The sequence below is a fragment of the Microcaecilia unicolor genome, chromosome 1, assembly GCF_901765095.1.
Source record: "Microcaecilia unicolor chromosome 1, aMicUni1.1, whole genome shotgun sequence".
In the NCBI taxonomy this organism is placed as follows: Eukaryota; Metazoa; Chordata; class Amphibia; order Gymnophiona; family Siphonopidae; genus Microcaecilia; species Microcaecilia unicolor.
The window spans coordinates 707587011-707604027 of NC_044031.1; the positions used below are offsets into that span (position 1 = coordinate 707587011).

General features: G+C 43.9%; 1 protein-coding gene across 7 annotated transcripts in view; it reads left to right on the plus strand.

The window, feature by feature from the left end:
* Positions 1-17017, plus strand: part of NEDD4 (NEDD4 E3 ubiquitin protein ligase) — a 578822-nt gene that overhangs the window by 469926 nt on the left and 91879 nt on the right. For all 7 annotated transcript variants that reach the window (XM_030189078.1, XM_030189079.1, XM_030189080.1 and 4 more), the window contains one exon: positions 13641-13736. In XM_030189078.1, the coding sequence (XP_030044938.1) occupies positions 13641-13736 (96 nt within the window). The remainder of the gene's footprint in view (positions 1-13640; positions 13737-17017) is intronic.

A 17017-nucleotide genomic window follows, 5' to 3' on the forward strand; every position in this document is an offset into this window, starting at 1 on the left:
CAGTAAATGACGGCAGATAAAGACCTGTACAGTCCATCCAGTCTGCCCAACAAGGTAAACTCATTTTACACGGTATGTGATACTTTGTGTATACCTGAATTTGATTTGTCCTTGCCTTTCTCAGGGCACAGACCATAGAAGTCTGCCCAGTACTGTTCTTGTACTAAGTTCTGAAGCTAACATGGAAGCCCCTTAAAATTTACACTCCAGCCCATCCCTGTCTATTCAGTCACGATCAGGGCGTAGACCGTAGAAGACTGCCCAGCTCCCGTTTTGTTTCCCAATTACCGGCGTCGCTACCCAATCTCCGCTAAGATTCCACGGAACCATTCCTTCTAAGCAGGATTCCTTTGTGTTTATCCCATACATGTTTGAATTCCATTACCGTTTTCATCTCCACCACCCTCTCTGTGAAAAAATACTTCCGACATTAGTCCTGAGTCTGCCCCCCTTCATAATCAATTCATGTCCTCTAGTTCTACCACCTTCCCATCTCCGGAAAAGGTTCATTTGCAGATTAATACCTTTCAAATATTTGAACATCTGTATCATGTCACCCCTGTTTCTCCTTTCCTCCAAGGTATACATGTTCAGGTCAGAAAGTCTCTCCTTGTATGGTTTCCAACGCAAATCCCATACCATTTTTGTACCTTTTCTTTGCACCGCTTCCAGTCTTTTTACATCTTTAGCAAGATACGGCCTCCAAAACTGAACACAATACTCCAAGTGGGGCCTCACCAACGACTTGTAGAGGGGCATCAACACCTCCTTCTGCTGGTTACGCCCCTCTCTACGCAGCCTAGCATCCTTCTGGCCACGGCCGTTGCCTTGTAGCAATGTTTCTTCACCTTCAGACCCTCCGACACCAACACCCCAAGGTCTCTCTCCTGAGTCAAGCTTACTAATCTCTTCTCTCCTATCCAGTATCTCTCTTTTGAGTTTCCGCACCCCAAGTGCATCACTCTACACTTCTTGGTATTAAATTTTAACTCCAATACTAATACTCAAAGTGACCTTATTGATACAAAAACGTATCACACTACTCTTAAATTGACTACTCACATATCTACTATAATAAAACTCACCGTCAACGTTCTGAGGACACTGACGTCAGTGAAGCCAAGCCCTGACTTCCTTCAAAAAGGTTTGAAGGTTCGTGGTGGTGAAGCCACCAAAATCGCTCCGGGCCCCGCCCTCGAGGGCGGAGCAATGGCAGAACAACGAACGGGTTGGCAGGGAGGGAGGCGGTGGGTGGGAAATCGCTCCGGGCCCCACCCTTGCGTCAAACGTCATGACGTTGGGGGCGGAGCAATGGCAGAACAACGAAGGGGTTGGCCAGGGAGGGGGGGGGTGTTGGCGATGAAAACCTTGCTAGCGCCCGTTTCATTTGCTCTGAAATGGGCCTCTTTTACTAGTGTACTAATAATGTGCTCAGTCCTTGCCTATTCCAGCCATTACATCCCCAAGGGAATATGTGGCAGTTTCACAAATGGAACCATCATTGCACATTAAACGTTCCACCTCCTAGTGAATGTATGTACGTACAATATCCAATACCATAATAATTAGCAGTGTTATACACAGTAATTATAAGACATTGCCCCTCATGCTAAATACCTGCACACAGTTCTTATGATGATATCAATCAATATCACATGAATGAAAATATATGTATATATACACAGCCCCAAAAATCACTACAAGGAGATTTGCAGAAACGTGCCTAGGTCTCTGATCATAAACTAACAACTGCCTTCAAATACATATAGTTCCATGTACGTAGTACCTTCGATATGCATATGCCCTTTCCACATTTACTCACAGGCAAACGCTAGATCTAAAAACTACAGAAAGAGGTTACTTCCCTTAGGTATCAGGTTATATTCATGTTCAGAATCGGCATGTGCTCCACTCATTCTTTTTCAAACACAATTTCGAAAAGCTTCATTCCCTTTTACTCTGGCCGAGTTTTGCATCACGTCATCAGAAAGGGAATCTGTATTACATGAAAGAAGTAGGTCAGAGAACACATCTCAAACCACCTGACTTGAAAATATATATATGCAAAACTTAACTACCTGGGTAGACATCTAAATAATCAACCAACTTACCAACCAAAACGATATGAAAAAACTCTCACAGCCACAATCCTGGAGCGGGAACAAAAGAGAGAATCCAACCCCTCGTCGGCGCGGAGCTGAATGACATCACCAGCTCCGCGCCTTTTAAATCTTGCCAAACATTAGACCATTCTTCTAGCTTCTGCAGATCCTTTTTTATGTTTTCCACTCCCTCCCGGGTGTCCACTCTGTTACAAATCTTAGTATCGTCCGCAAAAAGGCAAACTTTACCTTCTAACCCTTCGGCAATGCCACTCACAAATATATTGAACAGAATCGGCCCCAGCATCGATCCCTGAGGCACTCCACTGCTCACCTTTCCCTCATCTGATCGAATTCCATTTACTACCACCCTCTGGCGTCTGTCCGTCAACCAGTTCCTAATCCAGTTCACCACTTCAGGTCCTATCTTCAGCCTGTCTAGTTTATTCAAGAGCCTCCTGTGGGGAACCGTGTGAGAAGCTTTGCTGAAGTCTAAGTAGATTACGTCTATAGCACGTCCATGATTCAATTCTGTGGTCACCCAGTCAAAGAATTCAATGAGATTTGTTTGGCATGATTTACCTTTGGTAAAACCATGTTGTCTCGGATCTTGCAACTTATTGGCTTCCAGGAAATTCACTATCCTTTCCTTCAGCATCACTTCCATTACTTTTCCAGTAACTGAAATGAGGCTTACCAGCATGTAGGTTCCAGCTTCTTTCCTATCACCACTTTTGTGAAGAGGGACCACATCTGCCGTTCTCCACTCCCACGGAACCTCTCCCGTCTCCAAGGATTTATTAAACAAATATTTAAGAGGACCCGCCAGAACCTCTCTGAGCTCCCTCAATATCCTGGGGTGGATCCCATCCGGACCTATGGCTTTGTCCACCTTTAGATTTTTAAGTTGTTCATACACACTCTCTTACGTGAACGGTGCTATATCCACTCCATTCTCATATGTACTTTTGCCAGTCAATCGTGGTCTTTCTCCAGGATTTTCTTCAGTGAAAACAGGACAAAAGTATCTGTTTAGCAAATTTGCTTTTTCTTCATCATTATCTACATAGCGGTTTGCAGCATCTTTCAGTCTCACAATTATGACCATATCACACCATTTTTGCAAAAACTTCATTGGCTACTAGTACAATACAGGGCTAAATTTAAAACTCTGTGTCTGATCTTGAAGGCCCTGAAAGGAAATGGCCCTGAGTACCTGAAAAATAGGATGATCCTCCACACACACCACCAAGGACACTAAGGTCCTCCTAAGGACTTTCACTAACTACACCCTCTCCAAAAGATATTGCACAATGTGATACCCGCAAGCGAGCCTTCTCCGGAGTAGCCCCCACACTCTGGAATGCACTGCCTGAAAGGCTGCACTTAACTCAAGACTATCTCTACTTCAGGAAGCACGTGAAAGCTTGGCTCTTCAACCAGGCCTTTACTGGAAAAAGTAACTATCTCACTCACACACACAAGGAGTATTCAGGCTGCATATACTGCAGCAGGACATGTTTATCCACTCCTACCCTAGCTGAGATAACATTTAACCACTAGTAAAAAAAGGCCCGTTTCCGAAACCAATGAAACTGGCGCTAGCATGTGGTTTTTTTTGTGTGTGTGTGTATGTGTCACAGAGTTATTTTTTTTGTGTGAGGGTGCAGTGTGTGTGCAGGTTGTTGATGATGGAGGTGGTGCGTCGGTGTGCGGTTGTTTCGTTAGTTTGGCAGCCAGCCTCCAGCGATTCCTAGGCAGGGAAGGAGTACTCCTCCCCCTTCCTTGGTCGCTGTTTGCTGCTGGCTGGGTCGTGGGTAATCCTTCCAGTTGGGCCGCAGCTTGTCCTGTTCGCCCACATCCCAGATGGTGACGGGCATGTTGTTTTCCGGCTCCTCTGACTCCATGTCAAGCGATCCCAAATATAGTCTGTGCTATAGGCCCTCTGGCACTCTTCAGTACTGGCATTAGGCATTTAAAAATTTCTCCCCCCCCCCTCCCCCGGTCTATTTTTGCCCATACCCACAGCAGGAATATTCTTCTCTCGTTCCAGCGGTGGTTCTGTGCTCTCCGTGCTGCACAGATAATGAGCCATTCTGCTGGGGAATTCTCCTCCCTTATTGGTCCGTCTTACGTTGCCTGGGAACGGTGTTGTGATGGTCCTTTGTGTTTCAGAATGTTGAGGTTGTTTTTTCTGATTGGTCCGTCATGCGAGGGCGAGGCAGAGAGACATGGTCAGTGTTCTGGCTTCACCACCATGAATCCATGAACCCTTCAGTGAATGACTGAGTGACTTCAGAACGTTGTCTTCAGAATGTTGAGGGTGAGTTTTATTATAGTAGATTTCTCTGACTTCATGTGCAACTTTCTTTAAATCAGTCACCTTACTTTCTAACTCTTCCTACTTTCTTACCCTTCTGTATGTTACATCTTTGCTTTACCTTTCGCTATCACTTAAAATGTTCTATTACGTATTGTGTTGACATTGTAAATAGTATACCATGGGGTGGCGACGCCGGTAATTGGGAAACAAAATGGGAGCTGGGCAGACTTCTACAGTCTATGCCCTGATCGTGACTGGATAGGGATGGGCTGGAGTGTAAATTTTAAGGGGCTTTGACGTTAGCTTCAGAACTTAGTACAAGAACAATACTGGGCAGGCTTCTACGGTCTGTGCCCTGAGAAAGGCAAGGACAAATCAAACTCGGGTATGCATATAAAGTATCACATACCATGTAAAATGAGTTTATCTTGTTGGGCTGACTGGATGGACCATACAGGTGATCTGCCGTCATTTACTATGTTACTGTGTTACTTTGTATTGTTTTTGAATATTTTTACTGCAGTAATTGTCTGTTGCTCATGTTTGATCTATTCTTATTGTACACCACCTTGAGTGAATTCCTTCAAAAAGGCAGTAAATAAATCCTAATAAATAATAAATCTGTGGGACACTATGTTAACAGGGTACAAATTTATCACAATGATAGGATCAAATTGTAGGGGGGGGGGGGTTGCGAAATATGTTAAAGAGGGAATTGAGTCAAATAAAATAAACATTCCACATGACACAGATAGCAGCGTGGAATCTTTATGGATAGAAATTCCATGTGTGAATGGAAGGAGTATTCTTGTAGGGCTGTACTACCATCCGCCAGGACAGAACAAACTGACGGATAAAGAAATGTTTACAGAGATTAGGAAAGCTGGCAAATTGGGCAATGCTATAATAATGGATGATTTCAATTACCCCGATATTGACTTGATAAATGTTACATCAAAGAGTGGCAGGGAGATAAAATTTTGAGATCTAATAAATAAATGACTGCTTCTTGGAGCAGCTGGTCCAGGAACCGACAAGAGGGGGAGCCATTTTGGATCTGGTCCTTGGTGTCGTGCAGGGCATAGTATGAGAAGTGGCGGTGTTGGGACCCCTGGTGGAAAACAGTGATCATAACATGATTAAGTTTGAGCTACTATCTGGGATGAACATGCAAAGGAAATCTACTGTAGGTGCATTTAATTTTCGAAAGGACGACTATAATAAAATGAGGAAAATGGTTAGAAAGAAACTAAAAGGATCGGCTGCAAAGGTTAGGACACTCAATCAGGTATGGACGTTATTCAAAAATACCATCTTGGAAGCCCAGTCCAGGTGTATTCCACATATTTGCAAAACAGGAGAAAATGTCAGCCAGCATGGTTAAAAGGTGAAGTAAAAGAGGCCATTATAGCCAAAAGATTGTCCTTCAAAAAATAGAAAACTGACCCAAACGAAGAAAATAAGAAGCAACATTAGCACTGGCAAGTCAGATACAAAGCATTAATAAAGAAGGCTAAAAGAGAATATGAAGAGAAACTTGCTGCAGAGGCTAAAACTCACAGTAACAACTTTTTCAGGTACATCAGAAGCAGAAAGCCTGCGAGGGAATCCGTGGGACCATTAACTCATGAAGGAGCAAAAGGGGTGCTCAGGGAGGACAAGGCCATAGCAGAGAAACTGAATGAATTCTTTTCTTCTGTCTAAGGAAGAAGATGTAAGAGATGTACATGTACCAGAAATGGTTTTCAAGGGTGATGATGCGGAGGAATTGAAAGAAATCTCGGTGAACCTGGAAGATGTACTGAGCCAAATTGACAAATTAAAAAAGTAGTAAATCACCTGGACCAGATGGCATACATCCAAGGGTACTCAACTCAAACATGAAATTTCTGATCTGCTGTTAGTAATATGTAACCTGTCGTTAAAATTGTCCATAGTACCTGAAGATTGGAGGGTGGCCAATGTGACGCCGATTTTTAAAAAGGGTTCTAGGGGAGATCCAGGAAATTATAGACCGGTAAGCCTGATGTTGGTGCCAGGCAAAATAGTGGAACTATTATAAAGAATAATATTATAGAACACGTAGACAAACATGGTTTAATGGGACAGAGTCAGCATGGGTTCAGCTGAGGGAAGTCTTTCCTCACCAACTTGCTTCATTTCTTTGAAGGCGTGAATATGTGTTGATGTAGTGTATCTAGATTTTCAGAAAGCTTTTGATAAAGTTCCTCATGAGAGACTCCTGAGAAAAATAGAGTCATGGGATAGGAGGCAAGATTCTGGTGTGGGTTGGGAATTGGGTATTGGACAGAAAGCAGAGGATAGGGTTAAATGGTCATTTCTCTCAATGGAGGAGTGTGAACAGTGGAGTGCCACAGGGATCTGTACTGGGACCGATACTATTTAATGTATTTATAAATGATATGGAAATCGGAACAATTAGTGAGGTGATCAAATTGGTAGATGATACAAAACTATTCAAGGTTGTTAAAACGTGTGTGGACTGTGAACTATTGCAGGAAGACCTTAAGAAATTGGAAGACTGGGCGTCCAAATGACAGATGAAATTTAATGTGGACAAATGCAAGGTGATTCACATCGGAAAGAATAATCCAAATCACAGTTACCTGATACTAGGATCCACCTTGGGGGTCAGTGATCAAGAAAAAAATCTTCTGCTCAGTGTGCAGCAGCAGCCAAGAAAGCAAACAGGATGCTAGGAATTATTAGGAAAGGGATAGTGAATAAGACCAAAAAATGCTATAATGCCCTTGAGGATTGCGTTCAGTTCTGGTCGCCATATCTCAAAAAAGATATAGTGGAATTATAAAAGGTTCAAAGAAGAGCGACTAAAATGATAAAGGAGATGGAACCCCTCTCATATGAGGAAACGCTAGAGAGGTTAGGGCTCTTCAGCTTGGAAAAGAGATGGATGAGGGGAGATATGATTGAGATCTACAAAATCCTGAGTGGTGTAGAACAAGTAGAAGTAAATCGATTTTTTTTACTCGTTCCAAAAGTACAAAGACTAGGGGACACTCGAGGAAGTTACATGGAAGTACTTTTAAAACAAATAGGAGGAAATATTTTTTCACTTAATGAATAGTTAAGCTCTAGAACTCTTTGCCGGAGGAGGTGGTAACAGCGGTTACTGTATCTGAGTTTAAAAAAGGTTTGGACAAGTTCCTAGAGGAAAAGTCCATAGTCTGCTATTGTGACAGACATGGGAAGCAACTGTTTGTTTGCCCTGGGATGTGTAGTATGGAGTGTTACCATGTTTTGGGTTTCTGCCAGGTACTTGTGATTTGGCTTGGCCACTGTTTGGAAAACAGGATACTGGGCTAGATGGACCATTGGTCTGACCCACTCTTACGTTATCTTACGTTATGTTATGAGTTCATCCTGGGCCTGCAGGATGATGATATAACTTTTTTATAGATTCTGGAGGTGTGAATTAGGTCTTTCCTATTTTTATATGGAATTCTTTTCTAATTATATTATGTTTTTGTTGTGAACCACTCAGACTATTAATTTAGAAGTGTGGTATAACAAGAGAATTAAACTATTAAACTATTCACCCATAAAACTGAGTCTGGGAAAGGCCGCTGGAAAGTCAAGTTTTAAGGGCTTCTTTAACTTTCTTCAATGACAATTCAGTACAGAGGTCTACAGGACGTATGAGCAGAGACTTGCTGACCTGAACATGTATACCCTGGAGGAAAGGAGGAACAGGGGTGATATGATACAGACGTTCAAATACTTGAAAGGTATTAATCCGCAAAAAAATCTTTTCCGGAGATGGGAAGGCGGTAGAGGACATGAAATGAGATTGAAGGGGGGGGAGACTCAAAAAAGATGTCAGGAAGTATTTTTTCACGGAGAGGGTGGTGGATGCTTGGAATGCCCTCCCGCGGGAAGTGGTGGAGATGAAAACTGTAACGGAATTCAAACATGCGTGGGATGTACACGAAGGAATCCTGTGCAGTAGGAATGGATCCTCAGAAGCTTAGCAGAAATTGAGTGGCGGAGCAGGTGGGGGAAGAGAGGTTGGTGGTTGGGAGGCGAAGATAGTGGAGGGCAGACTTATACGGTCTGTGCCAGAGCCGGAGGTGGGAGGCGGGAAATACTGCTGGGCAGACTTGTACAGTCTATGCCCTGAAAAAGGCAGGTACAAATCAAGGTAAGGTATACACAGGAAGTCAGTTCCAAAGAATGGTCGCTAAGCAGTAAAAGGCTGCATCTCACAAAGAGGCCAGTGTTAGCTCCCTGAGAAAGGGAACAACTTGTAGTTTTGTGTCAGAAGACCGCAGAGAATAAGCATGCAATAGAGATAATGGGGTGATCCAGTTTGGAGAACCTTATGAGTGGTAAACAGAATTTTAAACCAAGTAATATATTGGATACCTAGCCAACCTTCATATAGAAGAGGTGTGACATGATCATAATTCTGAGCATTGTAGATTTTTAAACTGCAGTGTTCTTTAAAACTTGTAACTGTTTCAGACACAAGCATGCATTACAATCTAGTCTAGTGATTGATCATTGCTTACTCTGGAAGTATCCACGTATCTCAGAATTTGTTCTTTCTGGCGTAATCCTATATAATAATTCTCACCTCCAACGTTCTGTACTGCCTGGGACCATGGCTCTCTCGGAGGTGGTGGTCAGGAAGGCTCCGTAGATCGCTGATGTCACCTGGAACAGTAACCAACCACAAGACAGGAACAAGAGGCCCCGCAACGACACGCCCCCCTCTCACTATCACCACCACAGCCTGCAACGTGGGATCCGGGTAGTAGGCTAAAAAGTCAGGCGGCGCTTTGGGCAGCAGTGGAGCCCGCTCTCCCTCTAAGTCCTGGGACCGATTAGATCGGCGATGTATCAGCAGCAGCCGGCAAGAATGCAGTTTCCCGCTCCCACCCTCCACCCCCCATGAGGTCGCCGCAGCAAATGCTCCCCCCTCCACCCCCCCCCCCCCCCCAAGGTCGCAGCCCCGCCCCAGCCACTTTCCCTCCAGGCCCGCCCACCCGAAACATACCTGCAAAGTCGGGCCGGTAGAAGCACAAAATCAGCTGTTCTTAAAAAGCAAGCGGCACTGCTGTCAGCCATCATGGCTGTTGGCTCTGCAGCCGCTACTCTCGCCTCACTTCCCCTGGAGTAGACCCCCAGAGGAGCACAGTGACGTGAGAGGCGCGATGAGCGGCTGCCATGATGGTTGACTGCGGTGCCGCTTGCTTTTTAAAAACAGCTGATTTTGTGTTTCTAACGGCCTGACTTTGCAGGTCTGTTTCGGGTGGGCGGGCCTGGAGGAAAAGTGGCTGGGCCTGAGCGGCGACCTTGGGGGGAGAGAGCGAGGGAAAACAAATGGAAGGATGGGGAGAGGGTCCTGAGAGGGAGGGAGGGAGGGGTCCAGAGACCACAGAGAGGGGGGGAGAGGGGGTCCTGAGACCAGAGAGGAGGGGGTCCAGAGCAGAGAGGAGGGGGGGACCTGAGACCAGAGGGGAGGAGGGGGTCCTGAAACCACAGGGGAGGGGTGGTCCTGAGATCAGAGTGCAGGGGGTCCAGAGACCAGACAGAGGGGGGGAGGAAAGGGGGAGGGGGTCCTGAGACCAGAGAGGGAGGGGGAAGGGGGTCCTGAGACCACAGAGGGAGAGGGGAGGTATCTCTGTCACACACACACACTCTCTCTCACTCTCTCTCTCTCACACGGTCAGTGTCTTTCTCACACACTCTGTTTCACACTGTATCACATTCACTCTCTATGTGTCACACAGACACTCTCAAACACTTTCGATCTCATACACTCTCTCATAGACAGTCTGTGTAACGCACACATACTCTCACACTCATATCTGTCTCACACACATACTCTCACACTCTTATCTGTCTCACACACACTCTCTCTCTCACAGACACACTTGCACCCATCTCACTCTCTCTCTGTCACACACACATATGCACGCACACATTCACTCTCTCGCTCTCACACAGTCACTCTCACACACACTCTGTCAAACATACACACTCTGAGGAAAACCTTGCTAGCGCCCGTTTCCTTAGTGTCAGAAACGGGCCTTTTTTACTAGTATACTAACTAAATCCGTATGGATTGTATGGTGAGTTCTAAAATATTGTAAATTACTTGGAACAGTGTAGGCCCAATATTCAGAAAATGCGGATCTCCTAAGTTCTCCTCCTAAATTTGTGCCCTACTTAGCCAAACTTAGGGCATAACTTTTCAGTTGAAAATTCATCTTAATTTAGGAGCTTAAAAGTTATGCTCTTAAATTTAAGCCTGCCATTTGCCTAGATTTATGAGCCTAACGTATGATGCTAATACTGAAAATCAATACTAAGCTACTAACTTCTTTTCCATGCCCTAAATCTGCCCTTGTTGCCACCCACCTTTTATGTTCCTATATTAAGAATTCAGTGAAAGTTTTGAATAAACATTTGTGCACTCAGGCCTAATAAATTTTCAGAAGTCAGTTTATGAGCATAAATCCCTTGAATAACGGACCCTGTATTTTTACCTTTTATTAGGTCACCAGTTCAATTTAAAATTTAATCATGATTAATCACATGATTATAGGACCAATCTCTCTCTTCCCTCCTATCCGCCCACTCCCTCCTTTCTACCCCCCTAAGTACAACATCTCTCTTCCCTCTCCTCTGTCCAACATCTCTCTCACCCTCTCCTCCTTCCCTTCACTCCTAGGTCCATTATCCCTCTGCATCTCTCTCCCACACATTTGCCAGTTGCGTTTGCTGCTGCTCATGGGAATGTGAAGACCTGATTTAAGGAGGGAATTAAGAAAGGGGGAGCTCCTGAACTGTTTGGGCAAGGCAGAGAGGGAGAACATGCAGCCCTACCTTTTATATATCTTCCTGTGAGCCCTTCTACCCTTTCAAAGGAAAATTAGGGACATGACTGCTTTAAGACTTAGAAGACCATATATTTTGTTTCCCTCTGAACTTGTTTTCCTACTCCCTACTATTTCTACTGTCAAACATATATATAGTGGTGGATGCAATGCTTTTGAGACACACAGACAGTCCTTGCTCAGTTGACCTTACAATCTACTTAACCTTCAGATACTGAGGACAGATCAAAAAGAAGGAAACCTAGATCCTGAATTGTAGTCAGGATGTTAAGCCAAAATTTCCTCTCTTGTTCTTTCCTTATACCCAGTAAAAGATGGTTAGGATGCAGTGTAGTCCTTAATAGAAGTTTTTATTGGTGAATAGATAGAGCAAATTGTACAAGTATTGAAGACATGCTATCCATCTTTCCACAGAGAATCTTTCTGTTAGCAGGTTATTCATTGCTTATAGTATATGCAGTGTGCTTTTTTGTTTTGTTTTGTTTGGGGTTTTTCTTTTGTTTGTTTGTTTTTTTACATATCCACTTCCACATATTAGACTGAAGAAATAAATGGTTAATTTTCCCTTACATAGGTAGACCCTGTAAAATCAGGCTGAGTACTACTGTTCACCTGACCAACCATCATCTTCCCAGCCCTATATCTCTCTTAGTTGACAGGTTATTGAGTAGACCCTTGTTTACTTTTAAACAGACTGATTAATTTTTTTCATAGAGAGGAGGAGTTTTAAACTGCAAACTTAGCCTAGTTCTTTTGAAATAGCTTTTCTGAAGACATGCCAATTACTGTTGTACACTTATTTTCCTCTCTCAGCACCCTAAAACAAAGTACAAACTGATCTAGACTAGTGTGCTTCTAGTAAATGAGACGGGGGGGGGGAGCATAAGTGAAAATTAAATCATCAAATATTGATATGTAATGAAAAACCAAGAAGAATCTAATCACTTACACATTGCAATTGTTTCCCAGAAATTCTAAAGCAGCATTTCAAAACATTTGCCAGTCACATTCATTAGCTACTATTGTGTCCCCACATTCAATTAACTACTGTTGTCTCTCCCCTGCTTTTTCCATGCATGAGCTGGTTCAGTTTCAATTCTTCAAAATGTGAAAATCATATAAATACCAGCATTAATGCTTTCTTTCACCCTTTAAAAGCATTACTGTGCTTTCTGTTTCCTTTCTCTTGATTTGGGATTGAAGCCAGAGGAGAATAAAATTCTTTGGGTTTCATATGTAGTGTCTCATTTTTCTGGCAGCCACTTAGATTCTTTCTCGGTCACAGGCATCATGAGGGAGATTGTAATTATTATTCTGTCTGCTCCAGAGTCTTTAAAGGATTTCAGAAGAACTCTGTATACATTTTCTCCATAGGTAGAGTTTGCCCATATTCAAACAGGAGCTCAGTTACCATCCACTGTGTAACTGCTAATAAATCCAGATTCTCCTTGCCCCCACTATAAGCATGTCACTCCTTTGTTAGAGAAATGTTTTGGAATCAAAACTTAACAGAATTTTTGTATTAAATGAAGATTTGATGAGTGTTTTCTGGAAAAATCATTTGGTTTCAAGTTCTGGGTTTTCTTCTGTTCTCCTAATTTTTCTTGATGGTTATTCATTGAACAGTTGTGAAAGGAGTTCTTCACTCAGTTATCAGTTTAATTTTCCTAATAAAAAGTCTAATGATTTGAACATTGCAACTTTTAGGAAGCAGTTGGCCTTGTTACATTAATAAGTGCATTCCACATTCTAAATCCTGAGTTCTAGTTTTGTTCCTGTTCTACAGTATACAGAGAATCACATTTTCTACAAAAAGCTATATAAAGTCTGCTGATATTTTGAGTCTTTCCATACCAAAAATCAGATTATAGATGAAAACAAGGACAAGATCAAAGCCCCACACCCTTTTGCTACTTTTTTCAATAAAACATTGTGCACTGACTTCAGAATACTCTGTTTTTCTCCAACATCCCTGCTGTCTAAACCAAGCACTTCTGTACCTCTTGCACAGAAGAAAGCAAGGATGTGGCTCACTGAACATGTGTAAAGTGCTGTTCTTTGACCAATCTACAAGAATACTGCTTATATGCTCCCTGTCTCAGAGGCTGAAATGCTGGGTCAAGAGTATTGTTTTCCATGACCTGCCCGTTAATAGGAATGTGAGGCAGAGAGAGAACCAAGGGTCTCCAGTTTTGTACATATGAACCACTAGATTATCAGACTGCTCAAACCTGATTATTTTTAATATCAGATTTATAGAAATAGTGGATTAGTATAAGGGTAGGTCTGTGGAGCCCTATGCAATTATTAAATAGGACTTTTTTCTTTTAGGATGGTGAATATTATAATTCACTAAGATGGATTCTTGAAAATGACCCTATAGAGTTGGACCTCCGATTTACAGTTGATGAAGAACTCTTTGGACAGGTGAGTTTCTAAATTAGAAAATGACCTCACTATTTGAACACAGCTTATGCAAAAGTTTAGGCACCCCTAGTAAAATTGATATATTTAAATGAATCCCTACGTGAACAGAAGCTGAAGCAACCTCTGCATGATACAAAGTTAAACATTGCAACTTTCTGAACATTTTAATGCATGATCTCTATTTGTTGATTTTTTTTTTTATTATTTCATTTATATTTCACATGTATCCTATGCAAATAACAAAATAACACAGTCATAAAATAAAAATAACAGTACAACCAAACCATTAAAACACTACTATAAAACAAATTTCCTCTTAGCACCAAATCAAAAGAGCCAAAGTGAAGCTGAACGAAGGTAAGCATTGGCAGGTATCTACAGCAGCTGGGATGCTGCCAGGGCATCAAAGGATCTACCTGCCAAAGCCCTGAGAGGCTTATCATGATCAATTAAAGCCATAGAACAGTTAGCCCATGCCCCAACCCAGTGGTGTAGCCAGAAAGCAATTTTTGGGTGGGCCAACAGGTTGGATGGGTGGGCACTAGAGTTGCCAACTTTTTTGAAAGAGAAAAAACAGCAACCTGATGCACCCATGCTCTGTCCCTACCCCACTCCCCATAACTTCAATGAGGGTTGCAGTGCAGGCTTCAGTGGCTGCCGGCCAATTGAGAGCTAAGGGAAGTACAATAGACTGCACTATTCAGCCCCATTGACCTATGGTCCACCAACACATATATGGTATTGAAGCCAAACACATTCTGTATCCAGAGAACCTCCTGGCCCTCCACCAACAATGGATACAGAGCACAGCAAGGACAATTCTCCATAAAACTCATCATACAAAGAAATTTTGGTTTCTAGTGTAATCTCAATTAGACATATTATAAATTATTATAAAGTCACTCAATCTAGAGCAAATCTAACATGCCAACACTAACTTCCAAAAACAAAGATCCTAACTATGAAAAAGAAGTGCCTTAAATATTATAGTAGGGCCCTAAAATACAAATACATTTATCAGGAAAGCTGAACAAGCCAAATTTGAAAGGTATTAATCCGCAAACGAACCTTTTCCGGAGATGGGAAGATGGTAGAACGAGAGGACATGAAATGAGATTGAAGGGGGGCAGACTCAAGAAAAATGTCAGGAAGTATTTTTTCACGGAGAGAGTAGTGGATGCTTGGAATGTCCTCCCGCGGGAGGTGGTGGAAATGAAAACAGTAACGGAATTCAAACATGCATGGGATAAGCATAAAGGAGTCCTGTTCAGAAGGAATGGATCCTCAGGAGCTTAGTCAAGATCGGGAGGCGGGGCTGGTGGTTGGGAGGTGGGGATAGTGCTGGGCAGACTTATACGGTCTGTGCCAGAGCCGGTGGTTGGGAGGCGGGGATAGTGCTGGGCAGACTTATACGGTCTGTGCCCTGAAGAGCACAGGTACAAATCAAAGTAGGGTATACACAAAAAGTAGCAAATATGAGTTATCTTGTTGGGCAGACTGGATGGACCGTGCAGGTCTTTTTCTGCCGTCATCTACTATGTTATTACAGAATGCTACATGGAAACTTTATGCTAACAGAATACCTCAGTCACACACACAGGACACAAATGCCAAATACAGAATAAGTGACCACAAACTCTAGAAATATAAATTAAACGGAAACCTCAAGAAACTAGACCTTACATGTAGTACAACACCAGAGAAACAAGAAAGAAAGGCATTTGCTCCTATGCAAAATATAAAGATGGCACATGCCAGGGATGGTGTTAGGGGTTGCAGCTAGGGCAGTTGTGCTTGGTTCCTTGGCCAGAGAAAGTCTGCATGCTGGTCTGGAAGCTGAAGGCGCCTGGTAATGGACTTTGGGGTCCTTTCCTAGATTTCTGTCCTGGACCCCAGCCATGTTTAACATCAACTTTGGCAAGATGTACATTCCAAATCCAACATATTCACAACATTGAAAATAAAATAATTTTTATACCTTTTTGTTGTCTGGTCATTTTATTTCTCAATCATATTGGTCCCAGTCTCTGGTTTCTGCTGCCCTCTGTCTTCTCTTAACTCACTTGCCAGGGTCTTCTGTCTTCTTTCTCCATGTCCATCATCCATCTCTGTTTTCCTATATTTCCTTGTCCAGTATCTCCCCTGTGTTCATATCCCCTCATCCATCATCATTCTTCTGTGCACCTATTCACCCCATGCCCAGCATATCCCTTCTGTGTTCCTATTCTCCCCCTTGTCTGGTATCTCCCCCCCCCCCCCCCTTGTCAGGCATTACCCCTCTGTGCCCATGTGCCATCCCCATAAAGCATCTCACATTTGTGTCCCTGTCTCCATGCTCCCACCTAATGCCGATCATCTCCCTTCTGTATCTGTATACTTCCCTATGTCCCCTTTCTCCCTCCTCCACACCAATGTGTCCCTCTCCTCTGTGATCCCACCCCTCCAACCAGCTTCTCTTCTTCTCTTTCCTTCCCCTTATGCATCTGGCTCTTTCTCCCAGCATCTTTCTCCCTTCCCTCTAACCCCTCCCATAGGTCCAGCACCTTTCTCCCTTTGCTGCAGCCCTCCTTGCAGGTCCACATCTGTCTCCTTTCCCTTCAGCCATCATCTGCATATCCAGCACCTCTCCTTTAGCCCCCCCCCCCCCAACATGTCCAGCATCTCTCTCCCTTTCATCCAGCCCCCCCCTACATGTTCAGCACCTGTTTCCCTTTCATCCAGCTCCCCCTACATGTTCAGCACCTGTTTCCCTTTCATCCAGCACCTCTCACCTTCACCCCTCTGTATATCCAGCACCTCTCCCCTTTCCCTCCACCCCCCTGCATATCCAGCACCTCTCCCCTTCCCTATACCTCCCCCTGCAAATCCAAAACCTCTCCCCTTCCGTCCAATCTCCCCTCCCCTCCCCTCAACCTCCCCTCTGCAAGTCCTGTACCTCTCTCCCTTCCCTCTAACCCTCTGCCCCTGGCAAGTCCAGCACCTTTCTGTTCTCCTCCCAGGACCAGCACCTTCAAATCTTCTTTACCCCCCCCCCCCCCAACGTCCAGCACCTAGCACCTCTCCCTTCAGCCCACTCCCCTTGAAGGGCCAGTGGGGTCACTCTTCCTCACCCTCCCCAAGTCCAGCACCTCACCCTTCCCTTCAGCCCCCCTCCTCTTGAAGGGCCAGCACCCCATTGTCTTCCTCACCCTCCCCGTCCAGCACCTCCCCTCCCCTTGCACGGCCAGCACCCCACTGACTTCCTCGCTCTCTCCCACCCCTGCCGCAGCGCTTGCATTTAA